Source organism: Pelmatolapia mariae, linkage group LG13 (genome assembly GCF_036321145.2).
Source record: "Pelmatolapia mariae isolate MD_Pm_ZW linkage group LG13, Pm_UMD_F_2, whole genome shotgun sequence".
In the NCBI taxonomy this organism is placed as follows: domain Eukaryota; kingdom Metazoa; phylum Chordata; class Actinopteri; order Cichliformes; family Cichlidae; genus Pelmatolapia; species Pelmatolapia mariae.
In genome coordinates this window covers 1,780,371-1,793,985 of record NC_086238.1, presented here as the reverse complement: position 1 = coordinate 1,793,985, position 13,615 = coordinate 1,780,371, and the positions used below count along the sequence as shown (strand labels likewise).

Genomic DNA, 13,615 nt, shown 5'->3' with positions numbered 1-13,615 from the left:
TCGTATTGAAACAGGAAGGGGTCTTCACCCAACTGTTCCCACAAAGTTGGGATCATGATATTGTCCAAAATGACTTGGTATGCTGAAGCATTAAGAGTTCCTTTCACTGGATCTAAGGGGCCGAGTCCATCGCCTGAGAAACAACCACACACCATAATCCCCCCTCCACCAAACTTTACATTAGGCACAATGCAGTCAGACAAGTACCGTTCTCCTTGAAACCACCAAACTCAGAATGTTTTAGAGGAAGAGCAGGGAGGAAGAATTCCCTTTTAACAGAAAGATACCTCAAGCAAAACCAGAGGAAGACATCTAGCTGCCTTAACAGGTTTTGGAGTGAGGGGAAAGAGAAAGACAGGTCTAAACACAAAGACAGGAGATGAATATATATCATCAATCTACTTATCGATATGCATCTATAACCTTCAAAATTATTTAACACAAAAAGTGATCACAAGAAAAAACTCAACTTAAGAAGTTTATTGGTTTGCAAAGGAGCTGTTTTTACAAAAGCATAGAGGGGGGAAAAAACATTTGGAGCATGTATTGTGTTCATCTAAACACTGGCCGTGTGCACATTCTCACAAAGTTTACAGTCAACTCTATTTATTTCGGGAATGTTACATCATGTGGTAATTACAAGTGCTCCTGTTTTCAGCAGATCAAACAGCCAACATGATGCGTGAGATGAAAGACTATCAGGGAGATCAAAGTTACTACAGCCGGCACACGAGTGATCCTCAGACTCAGTACATCCTTGAAAACAATGACAGGAAACTGTTGTGCAGTTAAAAGAAAAGCATCTGGAAATGGGGAAGGTTGCAGTTTAAGACAATACTCTTTTTCATACAATTTGTAATATTTGTACACATCAGAACCCAGAGCCAAAGAAAACACTTTCATTATTATAAAAGACTCAGCTTTTCAACGCGCCTTCATATAAACAGCAAAACGTTAGCTATACAGTCAGGATATCTTTACCACACACAAAGCTGCTGGTTATGGTGTAATAAATACAAATGATAACATGATCAACCGCACAAACACATCAGCAACACATCAGCCTACTTCTACTCAATGAACACGATGATGTCATTTTAGCACCTTTTAGAAAACCGCTCTTTAACCTGGTGAAACTCACGGGGAAATGATTTTAATTCAATACTCGAGTCCACATTAGGCCATAAAAAAATACAGCCCAAAAGAACAGACAGTGGATAGATGGCAAAAAGAAATAAAACCGCATGCTTGACTGAAACAGAAACTGGCAATACATAATTGGTACGTCAATCTGTCTTCTTTCCAAATTGCCAGGTACTAACTTACATGCACAACAAATGCTTTCATGTGATTTCTTCAAAAATAAAAACCCTGAGTCCACGTACATCCAAAGTCCGAAAGCAGGGTAACAAACAGACAGACATGGGTAAAAAAAACAAACAAACACTCCTTCTCTTACATCAGACTTGCTGGATTTTAAGGGTAGGAAGAGTGTAAAGATTTACTTCACTGAATGGGTATAAAAGGGCAGGTCCTAAATAACTGGGGTGATTGTGGACAGTAATTTCACCTGGGTTATCATTAGATTACAATCAGCCAGAAAATGACATTCAACTTTTCAGTTACATTTTCAAAGTGTTGCAGAGAAAATAAAATAAGAGTTACAAAGAGCAATAAATTATGATTTCCCAAGGTTGTTCTTCAAAAGATGTGGGATCATTAGGAGATCAGAAAAAGGGGCCTGCATATTTAACAGTAAAAACGCTTTAACTGTTTTATTCTTGCTGTGAGTTTTGCAATTTTTTTTAAAGTGCAACAGTACAAAATAGGTAAGTACCCCACAAGCTTATCCTGTACCTGCACCACATCTAAAAACCTAGAGGAAAACAAACTGCGCTCAACTGGAAAAAACACAGCAGTTCCAGAAACAATTTGCTAATGGCAGAGTTCAAGTGTACACTATGCTGAGCCAAACAGACTCCCAGCTCAGCTCTGCACACATATAAAGAGCTCCCTGGAATGAGCACAGGAAGTCTTGAATTGTTCCTCTCCCTCCCCCGTACCTCCTGCTGCTGTCAACACAGTAAACTGAAGACCCAAAACATGAACCTGCATCACCCTTCAACACACATCTTGTTTTTACATCACTCAAACATACTTCCATGGACTATATCCACATTATTACAGCACACTGTTACTAAATATGGTCACCAGAATACCAATAGCATCCAACATCATGCCCAATCAGCATAATTACATGTTATTTGGACACAATTGCTCTTGTAATACTGAAGTAAGAATGATTCACACACACCTATCCGTTACACTGCAATTCTCAGTACCATGTTCGTTTGTGTCCAGAATAAATTTGGGTAAAACGAGGAACTCAGGAAGACGCTGTCTGACCAACCAGGCAAAAAGAAGCTTAGAGTCAGCTCTAGGAGCAGCGATGTTATTGCTATGTCAAAGGAACTAGTAAATACTCATGCATGTATAGAAAGCAGCCTTTCTGCATTTTGACAAACGCTGCCCACAGGTAATGAAGAAGTTTCCTTAGAGTTTGCCCACAAAGGAAGCCTCATTCATGGCTTACTCCAATTTTACAGCAGCAAAAAATCGATCCAAAAACCATCACTGGCTTATGATAAACACAGAATATGTGAGGGTGAAAATGTCAAAATGTCTGAGCAGTTTTGTGTAGGCAACTGCTGTTCACTTCTTCAGTGTCAAACTGCTAAAAAAATAGAGTCCTCAAAAGGGGATCAAACAGGCTCATGAAACTGTCATAAACAGACCCAGCAGCGCTCACTTTCCAACATTTACAAGTTGTGATCATTTATTCGGTGAATTTCTATCGAATAGTTTAATGAGTTCTAACAACGTAATAATTCTAGAAAAACAGCGTACGCCATTCTATTTTTCCATTATTGTGATGCATGATGCTTCTGTACCTGAATGACCTTCAAAATGTATTATTTGTATCGTGACTTTGGTTTCTGTTACACCCCCTAACGTGTTATAAATGTATAACAAATCACATTTATGAGCAGTTTCAGGAAACATTTCAGTTGTGAAAAACCCCCTTGGCTAACCCTTCATGTGAAATGACACGTGCCTTGTTTTTTTAAGTGTCTGGGAAACAGCTGCAGGGCATCTGCACCAGAGTGTATCTATTATTCATGAACAGCTTATCAACGGTTATAATTTCAGCTTTAATGCATCTTTATAAACCCAGGAAACTTTAATGATTTATTAACATTTCTAAAAGTATTTAACGTTTACCAACATTAATAAATACAATTTTAATTACACACAAAAGGGATTTTTCACAACTTGGCAAATATCTTCAGGCTTATAGCTGATCCATAAACATAACTTAAATTTAAATCATTTTTCTTATAAAACCCTTTAAAGAGGTCAAGGCTTCAGCAACAAAGAGAAACTTTATTGCTGCCCTAAGCCATTTGTCTAGAACAAATCTGGCCATCTTTTTGCAAGAGCTTTGTCTTCTTCAGACTTTTCCTTCTCCTACATGCATATTAGAAGTAGGTGAAGTTGTGCCAAGAAACACATAAATGCATAAACAGAAAAAAAACAGTACCTTTTAATGTCTGCAGTGAGTTTTTACATCTTTCTAGAGTATGAGAAAAACCTCATAACGCATAGTCAATGTTGAAACTGGAAGAGTGTAAACAGAGCACCTTAAGATTTAATACACACAATACTTGTGGGTTTAACTTGAAGATCTCCTCTCTATTTGTATATATTTTTTAGAACTTGCTCCCTGCCCAAGTGAAGGAAACTGTCATAAAGAAAACAATGCATAAGAGACCAGACATTTGTGTTAGTTACACTTCTAAAACACAGCCTGCAGCACTACCAAAGGATGAGACTGCATCAGTGTGGGCAAGATGCCGATGAGGAATGATTCAGGAAAACTGTTTTCTTTTTTTAAAAAGCCATGAGACACACAAGACCTATAATGGACTAAAACAGCACCAGCCATACCACCAAAAACTGTGACATTGAGAAATCAATCTGTGCATCACTATATCTTCTATGCTACTATAAAAATAAAAAAATAAACAAAAAAACATCAACCCTATACATTCAAAGTACCCCCAGGATCTGACCCCTGACTCCAAAACGTGTGACTGAACCTGCACTCGGCTGAACCTGTGACCTCTCTGACAGCATGGTTTCTTCTTCATATAAGGAGTAAAACTATCTTATTTTAGTGTTCAACTCTGACAAGGCTTGCAAAAGAAAAAAGGAGCAGAAGTCAAATTTTAAATTCATTTCTCTGCAGCTCTACTGCCTCTATAGCGTAATCTACCTACAGGAGAGTGGCTGTAGTTAAAAAAAGAAAAAGAAAAAAAAGTGCAAACTATCCAGACACGCTGTGTTAAGCATGGGATGCTACATCTTGTCATGATATAATCCTCATTTTTGGGTATTTAGGTCAATGAATGCTGCAACATGTTACCATGACAACTGGAATAAACCCAAGGGATGCAGAGGAGTGCCAGCAGAGTTGGATATACATCAGCAGAGAGAAAACAGGCTGCTATGCTGTGTTGTGTTGTGCTCAGATGAGTTTTTTTAAATAGTTACACATCCAGCTGTGCAGAGCTCGATCTAACTAAAGAATATAAAATATACATATACATCCAGGTATGCTTGAATTGAAACCAGTTGCATCTCGCATAACATCATGTATCCGCCTAATTTGGGAACACTGCTCTGGCCTGTCTGAGTTTTACTGCACATTTGTTCACGTTGCTTGGTCAGCAAAAGATTTAAGAGGACGCTTGTATTTTTAAACAAAGTGAGTTGAATTGAGTTTAAGTTTTTGATTTTGTTCTACCCATGAGCAACACTTAACTTTCACTTTAGCTGCTAAGTATCAGATATTTTTATCTTAACTGGTTTCTTCAAACCTCCACACCTGCCTCTATCTCAAATTCCCTAAAGGATTCGACATAAAAGTGGAATGTCCTATAAATAAGCTACAAGTTCCCTGATCTAAAAAACTGGGGCTACAAGGGAAAAATACCTGAAAAATGGATCAAACACATTCACCCACAAAGCACCATCACATCAGATCCTGGTTCAACATAAAGAAGAGGAAGAAGAAGTAGAAACAGCGAAGCAGAAAAACTTTGATCCAGTTACTATGCTGATGCAGTGCTGTACGATGGGCTATGGATGATGATGTAACAGGCGCACGTGTGTGTGGTCATCTGTGATCAAGTCCTTGCTTCACACACGACTTGCGGAGCGGGAATTGGTCGGAGGGCAAGTTAACCGAGCTTGGTGATCTGTAGGTCTCCTTGTATTCGTACTGTGTCGATAGAGGGCAAAGATTTTACTTTGTGATAAAAGTCAAAGAGCTGGTGTCCATCCACGAATATCCGGAACCTCTGGTGCTCGCAGTGGATCTCAATCTGCAGAAGGAAGAAAGACATGGAGAAAAAGACAGTTAGGCAAAAGGTGGAAAGAAAATACTGCACTTTAACCGCTTTTGACTTCATGACAAGTAGAGACTGAACACACTCATTCCATATAATCACAATAAGCAGAAGAAATTGGGTGGGTGGAAAAAGCCGTGTCAGAGTTATACACAATCACCTCATGAGCTGAAGGGACACATCTCACTTTGTACAACCATTTCTTTCTCTGCTCGTTAATATAAAAATATTATTTGTGCAGTTTTAATTAGAGTAAACAATTACAAAATAGATTCAGTAAAGGACTAGATGTTACAATCCCTGATAATGCATTGCTTTAAATGGAGAAAATCTTGAGGGATGGCTGTTATGAGGAAAGGCAGCCCAGAAACTTTACCAGCGGCACACATCGTTGTGTGCCTCAACTTTCGGTCTTTTACCCAAGCTAATCTGTCATTTTTTCTTCCTTGGTTAGGTGCATGATAAAGACATCCGCTTGTAAGGAGAAAGACCAAATGACCCATTACACTGAGGATGACTATCAGCTGTTTTAGTTGATGTTAAAACATTTAAAGCTCTCAAAACGTTATTGAAGAAGTAGGCTAGAGCTGAGCCTCGCTCTCATTTTCTTCTCTTGTTTGTACGTGTACACACTGAATCCTAACAAACCGACAACAAAAATGTAACAGCATAAACACCTCCGCGTGGTTTATACCAGTGGGGGGAAAATTAAAAAAAAAAAAGAAACTGTCAAACAACTCAAGGCAGAACGTTTTAGATGAAGCAGCAGAAACAAGCCATCCTGCTCTGAGACCGCAGCACATCATGTGTCTCTCCACATGCCCCTGGATTCAGGAGGGAGTTTGTTTCAAACATTCTGCATGGCAGACTTAATCTCCAGCCTCCAGCTTTCGACAGAGTCATGACTGTGCCGACCTGCTCAGTCACGCTGCAACCACAAACAATGACACTTTATCAGAGAGCTGACATTCAACAACCAGATGCAGGGTTCACCTCTAAAAATAACTTAAGTTGTTGTGTCTGCATATGCATATTACGCATTCTTAAAAAACAGAAAGAGTTTCTCTTTGTAAAAATTCTCATGCATCCATTTAGCAGATGTTAAATGCTGGACAGCTGAGTTTTAAAGATATTACAGACTGGAAAACACACTAAGCAAAAACCCTTGAGCCCTGCAATGAGGGGATCCAGTGGCTCTGTTATGATGTTGGAGTAGTTTTGCTCACATTGTGTGTGTCTCCTTAGAAGTAAGGATCACTGTAAATCCATAAACTTATCATGACCAAGTGGTCTTTTCCAGGACTATAATGTCCCCCATCAATAGGATAGCAAGGGGTTACTGGATTGTTTAAGGTTGCAAAGGAGATTAATCATATGCACTGGTTTTGACAGTGAACCAAACTCAGCTGCAGTGCACACCTGTAAGAGACTTTGGACCTCCTTCTCAAGCAGATCACGTCACAATCACTATGTAAGATAAATAAAAATAGCTCCAGCAATCAGTGCCAAAGTAAATTTTTACTAAATTTGTACACATGCACTAGAGCCCTGAACATTTCGAGACATTACGTAATAGAGTTGGTTACAAGTACACATATTTCTGACCCAGTTGCTTTGGGCATTTGCCATCTTTTATCCTCCAGCTCCTCAAGTATAACCTCTATATGGATTTCACAGAGCTGCCAACACTGCAGCAAATGTTATGGTGCATTTCACGGTGACATGTGGGTGTCGTGACCTTGGCACTTTAAACAGACCTTTGGCTACACGCGAGAAAGAACGACTTCATTCAGTGTCCTGAAAACTTCTCGAGAAACTTCATGCTTTGTTCTTCGCTTCATTGCCACTATTGTATATTTTTAGCCGTACACCATGTGTGTTATTCATGTGCACATTCAGACTTATTGGAGCAGAATATGACATTAAAGAGCTAACAAGTCCTCGGGTGTTATGAGATTACTCATCATGCATATGCCCTGCTGCTCAACCCCCTCCAACTCCAACTCTTTCAGCACATCACAACAGCTGATGTGGGCCCTAACGCAGTAAACAGGCCACTATATGGGCTACAGGCTGTATTTACGTTACAATATGATGAAGCATGGACAACATTTCCTGTTTGTTTTCTATTATCATGCTGCGAAGATAATCTCACATTATAACTAATTCTGAAAATATCTCTACTACAGTCGACTGCTGGGGATTTCCCAGAATTATTTGATGTGAGAAAAGGGATTTTTTACCCTAAAAGGCTGATCAGGGATGAAGGGAAAATAGGCAGTGGACGCCTCCTCCTCTGTCCATTTCCCAGAAACCCGAGCGCTGCGAAGGAACTGACGGTCAGTGAAACGAGCCGTGAGTTTCAGGGCCACATCAAATGGAGGCTCCCCTTTCTCTGAATCACGTCCGCAGGTCAGGCTGACATCAAAGCTGAGGGTATGAAAGAAACGGGGCATCGGGTAGTCAGGCAGGATGCAGTGGTAAAGCACACATCAGATAATCTGGGATAAATGAGATGCATAATTCTGCTGCGTAAGAACAATTCTCACCAATTGTGAGTTAATTATGCATAATCCCTGCTGCTAGTTCTGTTTATCCACCCTCCCCTGCTGCTGCACAGTTATGTGTCTTGGTGTAAGTTTATGGTCACAGTTACAGGCACCAAGTTTCTAAGTAATGAAACGCAACAAAGAAAGACAGTGTGTGTTTAGGCCTTGGAGCTGCTCTGTCTGTTGGGACATTCACATGAACTTTGGCATGGAAAACCCTGCCAGCAGCAGGCACTAAACAAGATGAGGTCATCGAGAGGTTTCTTCCAAGTTTGACACAAGTTTCCATGTAGGGTAAGGACACACCCAAACAAATCTGCTTCACTGGATCTCTCTCTTTTATAAAAAAATAAAAATAAAAAAAATCCCCCCCTTTTTTTCTCCCTGCTGGTGAGGGAACGCCCTGTCTCTGCATAGTTAAGGAGCCACTATTCTTTCTGGCTGCCTACGCATTACTCAGTGTGTCCTCGAGTGGCTGTGCAAGTCTGACTAGCCTCAGAACAAAACAAAAAAAAAAAATCCTATCTCTAACATCCTTTAGCAAAGAATGTGTACTGTGCAGACGTAAATCAGAATGTTTTAAATATGCAGAGATAAAAAACACGGCTCCAGATAAAGAGTGTGTGCATGCATGCCTTTGTGAGGTGTTATGTTACCTGTCTGGCTCCAGGTCCACGATGCCCATCACTATTATCTTCTTCCCCGGCCGCATGCCGCCCCGGATGCGCCCGCTGAATGGCACCGTCTACGCATTGCACACATTGAATTTATTACGCACAGCCAGGAGCGAGCATCAAACAAGGACACTCGGGAAATCGTTTAAATATTTCATACCAGGAGGCGTGATAAATCCTCCTTGTCAGGTGAGATGAGGCCGGGGTTCCCCAGCGAGTCATTCAGGTGGTCTTCTTCCACATTCTTCAACACCAGTGACAAAAGACACAGGATGCAAAGTATCATTTATCGCTCTGTCAGGTAGGATATACAACTTGCATGGCTGAGGTTAAAGGCACAACAAGAGGCTGCAGGCCTGTCATTCAATATATGCACAAGAGTGTGGCCTCGTACGCGGCGTGCAACAACAATGACGAGGTGGCAGCAGACCTGTCATGTTGTTATCAGCGTTCCTGCCGGGAGCCATGAGTTATTATAAATGAGCCCCACATTTGGCACCATCTTGCACTACGATGGAAATGCGCACCGGCTGGGCGGCCTAGAAGAGCACACACCGCCGGTGCATTTCACCACAACGTATTGGATTTCCCCATTTCCTCCCCGGCCACAGATGAAAGAGGAGTCGCCCTACGCTCTGAATGCGCTGCGCACGGCGCTCCGCATTTACAATAAGCGCCGGATAATCGACCTAACGGTGCGCTTAAATCGCAACTAACAGGCCCCCATACACAGAAAATAAATACCAACACACGTAACCCCGGATCGGTTCCCCGAAAACCTTCAAAATACTCACTACTCCGTCCTTCTCCGCTGCCTGCACCGCCATCTTGAGCAGAATAGCATAGGATGCTGATTATCGGAGCAGAGGCAGCTCTGCCGGGGAGCGTGGTTTGTCAGCGTCGTGGCACTGACTCAGGAGGATATTCCTGTTCCTGCTCCAGTACTGCTCCTATTCTTGGGTCCTCGCGTCTGACTTGGCCTGAGAGAGAGCACAGTCACCTCGCAGGATCCCTCTGCTCCACTGAAATGGGTGGATGTCTGCTGACGTATGCTTTATAATAATTACAGACCAAAAGCTTAATCCCCGTCTGTTGGAGAAGGCTAATCAGACAGATTTCCCTTGACCCGTCACCCAATTAGACAACTCATTGTTTGGATTCTTTGGGGGGTTTCTAGGTTGGGATAACAATCCAGGACACGACTTTTAGCTGGTTTAAATAAGCGGTTAGTTTATGAGACTGCGCTCGCGTGTCGTTTATCCAGTTTGACTGTGACACAGACTGGGGGGTTTTGGCCTAATTGGCCAAAGTGGGCACACTCAATACTTTGGAATGATTAAACAATACTGTAGGGCTCAGAGGCGTCAGGGAGTTAAAAATAGCTACAAATGGACCTGTTTCTGCTCACTTGTGAGCCCGGGACATAATTGCTTTTCACTGAATGAAGTGGACAATCCCACTGTCTGTTCATTGACTTTTGCAACCCCCCTCCGTCCTTTCTGTATGCTCTCTATCTATTCAACCCCCATCTCCAATCGTTAGGCCGACTGTTGTTTAGTTAAACTGGTCCACTCTGCCCCTTTGCGGATATTTAAAGACATTACACGCTAAGCAAATCAATGCACTGTGACTTCAGTGATGCACTGATGTTCCCCTTAATCCAAAACGCTGCAGCGAGAGTACTGGCAGGGTTAAGAAAGATAGATCATGTTTCTTCTATACTAGATTTTCTTCTTTCTTGACAGAGAGACAAAATTAGAAATGAGTATATCAGAGGAACAGTTCAGGTTGAGCATTTTGGAGACAAAGCTAGATAGGAAAGGCTGAGATAGCTTGGACATGTATACAGGAGCGATAGTGGATATTTTGAAAAAGGGATTTTGAAGATGGACCCAGAAGGCACGAAGAAAAAGATCACAGAGAAGATTCATGGATGTAGGGAAGCAGGGCCTCCAGAAGAGGATGCTAGGCTTAGGTAGGGATGGAGCTTTGGGGACCCCTAGCGGGAGCATCCGAAAAAAGAAGATTAGTTTATCTTTAGTGGTTCACTGTTGAATCTATCATTGAATTTAAAGTCCTTCTCCTTACATACAAAGTCTTGAATAATCAGGTCCCATCATATCTTCCAAAGGATTTGTGTCTCCTCCCAGGATCAAACTGGAGACTTTTTGTTTGTTAGCCAAGTACATAAACCCCTGCACTATTGAAACACCCCTTAACAAGTTATTAGTTCTTATTATTGCTGCACTAATAACACCCAAATATCCTACATACATCTCTATTCAATGCATTACTCGTGCCTCTAGTCCAGGGTTGGGCAACATGTTTTTCCAGAGGGCCTTCCTGCCTTATGAAACGTCACACATTGATGACACTTGCATGCTGACAATTGAAAAAAAACATGGTTTCAAGTTATGCTGAAAATTGTACATTACATAAAAACATAACTCAAGAATCCCATTTATTCACATTTAAATCAGGATATGTTTACATAGTCTGTCCAGTTAGGAAGCACAAACCATTTTGAATCCTTTACACCTGCTTTGGTGTAAAAGAAAATGACAATGCATACACTGGAGAGGCAAAAACAAGACAAATGTCAGCAGCTTATTCAGTTTTTCCTAAATTAAACACATCCAGGCCTGCCTTCACAAAAAAGATTTGCTGTGTCTCCCAGCACAGTACAAGAGTGTGGAGAATAAACCAGGAGGTGGGCTGTTACATGAAGAGATGGACAGGGACATTGAAAGGTGTCCGCCCAGCAAAGAAGAACAAGAAGAGCACTGCCAGAATCCTGCAAAATGACCTCCAGCAGGCTATTAATGTACATATGTCTGGCCAAACAGAATCCAGGAGGGCCATGTGAGGGCTGAATGCCCTTTAGTGGGACCTGTGCTCAAAGACCAGTGCCTTCCAGCTTGACTGGCATTTGCCAGAGAAAAAACAGAACTGGTAGGTCTGCCACTGTTGCCCTGTTCTCATGACAGATGAAGTTACAGGCATCTTAACATTTGGCACAGCCTCTCTAAACTGTCCAGACTCACAGAGGCTCAGTGTGAAGAGAACACTGGTGATAGCATAGAAGTTTAACTGACTTTGTGTTATACTGCGATGATCAAGTGTTCCCTTTTTTAGCAGTGTATTTAAACCAGTGCTGTCAAAGTGTAGAATAGCATGCTTCACAATCTGTACACAGTATCAGTCGTCTGGTTTCATGTCCTGAACTCGTAGTCCCCCCCCCTCCAGTCTTTTTAAAGGAGCCACAGCATTTTTTTCTTAGCTGTCATTAAGCATTTCTGTATATAAGACACTAACATGGAGATGGAGCTGAATCTAAATCTCATTTTTAAATGATTTCAATGCTGAGGTCTTTCTTTAGGGAAGGATAAAGTTGTCTCCATTGCATTAAACCCATCATATGTATTAGGAGTAGCAGGCAGCCACTGTGTAGCACCCAGTGATCAACTCCAAATATAAACTAGTGCCTCAGTCAAAGACATAGTGAAAGAAGAACATGTAATTTTCTGCACAAAGGGGCCCACTGCGCCAACATCCAGCCTTGCAGTGCTGTCAGCGCTGAGAAGCATTTTGTTCATGGTTCCTTGAAATGTAGGAAAAAACTGAAGTGTTTTAAAAAATTCATTATTTGTGGAAACAGCTATGTGGGCGATGACATTGCATGGTCATTGATTCGTTCTCTAATGTGCAATCAGGGAGAAAATTTTATGTTTCAAACTGTTTTTATTTACATTCGATTTTGCATGTATTTTAATGAAGATGCAGTGAAGAAAAGTCATAACCATAATCATAAGCATTTCATATGAGTCTGAATGTACAGTGTTTATCCTCCTCCTTGATAATTTGTGCAGTTCTCTGTAAAATGCGGGATAATAGCTTCTGGTCCAAAATCCTGATTGGTGATATTAATGTTCAAAGTTGATCACCGTTTGTGGGCTTCTGCTTGTTCACCCATAACTTATAAAGTGCTTAAGGTTGTTTGTCACTATATCATAGATACATGTGAAAAATAATGAAAATAAAAACTGGAATTAGAAACTAAACTGTATAAAACACAAAGTTTGTGCTACTACCAGAAACACAAACATAAGAGCCAGGGGAAATTTCCCTTCCTTCATTCCGTAACAGTCATTTATGTGTCTGTGTCACATTCAGTTTCATTAATCAGTGATCAAACGCCTGCTTGACCTCGTTTCACCTAAAGGTCTCTTGTTTTTGTGCTTCCACCTAGCGGTTATTTTTGGAACGACATCATTACAAGAATCCATCGGTTAGTTTCACTTCCTTTGCTTTTGCAGCAGCAGTTAATGTTAGAAATGCCAAATGAAATGATATTAGCAACCTGGTGAATTCTTTTATTTCTTAAAAAAAAATATTATTAATCGAGCCCCTGCAGCTGCTTACAGGCTAGTGCAGCTCCGCATCAGCTAAACCTGGCACCAATTTCTGGGCAAATAGATCGGAAAATTGCAAACTGCATTTCTGTGCATCTGTGGAATCGCTGAAAGCAGATCAAACAGATCGCCTGACTTAAACCTAAAAATTCCCAGAGCTCATCATCTATCTCTCTCCCTCTCCCCCTCTCTCCCTCCTCATTCTCTCTCTCCTACAGAGACCCAGCCGGTCCGGCTGTCCTCCCTGCTGCCATGGCCGCGGAGGCTGCCGGTAGGAATGATGCCACGCGTGGACCTGCAAACAGCACAGAGATGGAGGTGCGGGTAAGATGCTTTTCAGGTAGTTTGGGTCGCGGTCTTTTCGCGGGAAGCCTCCAGGATCGCGGTGGTCCCTCGACAGCAGGCCTTGGTGCGCCGCTGCAGAGATGGAGATGGGATTTATTTTTTCATTTTGTGTCACATTTCAGGCCAGAGCTCCATTTTTTCCCCGTAAATTGGGAGGGTGGATG

General features: G+C 41.5%; 2 protein-coding genes across 8 annotated transcripts in view; one reads left to right on the top strand and one right to left on the bottom strand.

The window, feature by feature from the left end:
* Positions 1 to 465: 465 nt before the first annotated feature.
* LOC134639852 (galectin-related protein-like) lies at positions 466 to 9,872 on the bottom strand. Of its 2 annotated transcripts, none has more exons than XM_063491341.1 (5): positions 9,489 to 9,872; positions 8,855 to 8,947; positions 8,677 to 8,765; positions 7,715 to 7,901; positions 466 to 5,447 (listed from the first exon to the last, which is right to left on the bottom strand). In XM_063491341.1, the coding sequence occupies exons 1-5, from the start codon at positions 9,519 to 9,521 to the stop codon at positions 5,304 to 5,306; spliced, it is 546 nt and encodes a 181-aa protein (XP_063347411.1). In that variant the 5' UTR covers positions 9,522 to 9,872; the 3' UTR covers positions 466 to 5,303. The 2 variants fall into 2 exon arrangements, with proteins under 2 accessions (XP_063347411.1, XP_063347412.1); XM_063491342.1 differs by having other exon boundaries at positions 8,855 to 8,938; positions 9,489 to 9,871.
* Positions 9,873 to 13,150: 3,278 nt separating this feature from the next.
* abch1 (ATP-binding cassette, sub-family H, member 1) overlaps positions 13,151 to 13,615 on the top strand; it is a 39,097-nt gene continuing 38,632 nt past the window's right edge. For 4 of the 6 annotated variants that reach the window (XM_063491667.1, XM_063491661.1, XM_063491665.1 and 1 more), the window contains exon 1: positions 13,151 to 13,430. In XM_063491667.1, coding sequence (XP_063347737.1) covers positions 13,359 to 13,430 — 72 coding nt within the window. In that variant the 5' untranslated portion in view covers positions 13,151 to 13,358. The remainder of the gene's footprint in view (positions 13,431 to 13,615) is intronic. The other 2 variants (XM_063491662.1, XM_063491660.1) reach the window with 1 other exon arrangement.

Excerpts from the sequence above, each read along its gene's own strand:
- LOC134639852 (XM_063491341.1), bottom strand. The coding sequence starts at position 9,521 with ATGGCGGTGCAGGCAGCGGAGAAGGACGGAGTA. Across the intron at positions 8,948-9,488 it reads CAGCGGAGAAGGACGGAGTA|GTGTTGAAGAATGTGGAAGA; the intron begins GTGAGTATTTTG and ends CTTTTGTCACTG. Across the intron at positions 5,448-7,714 it reads TCCCTGATCAGCCTTTTAGG|ATTGAGATCCACTGCGAGCA; the intron begins GTAAAAAATCCC and ends TTCCTTCTGCAG.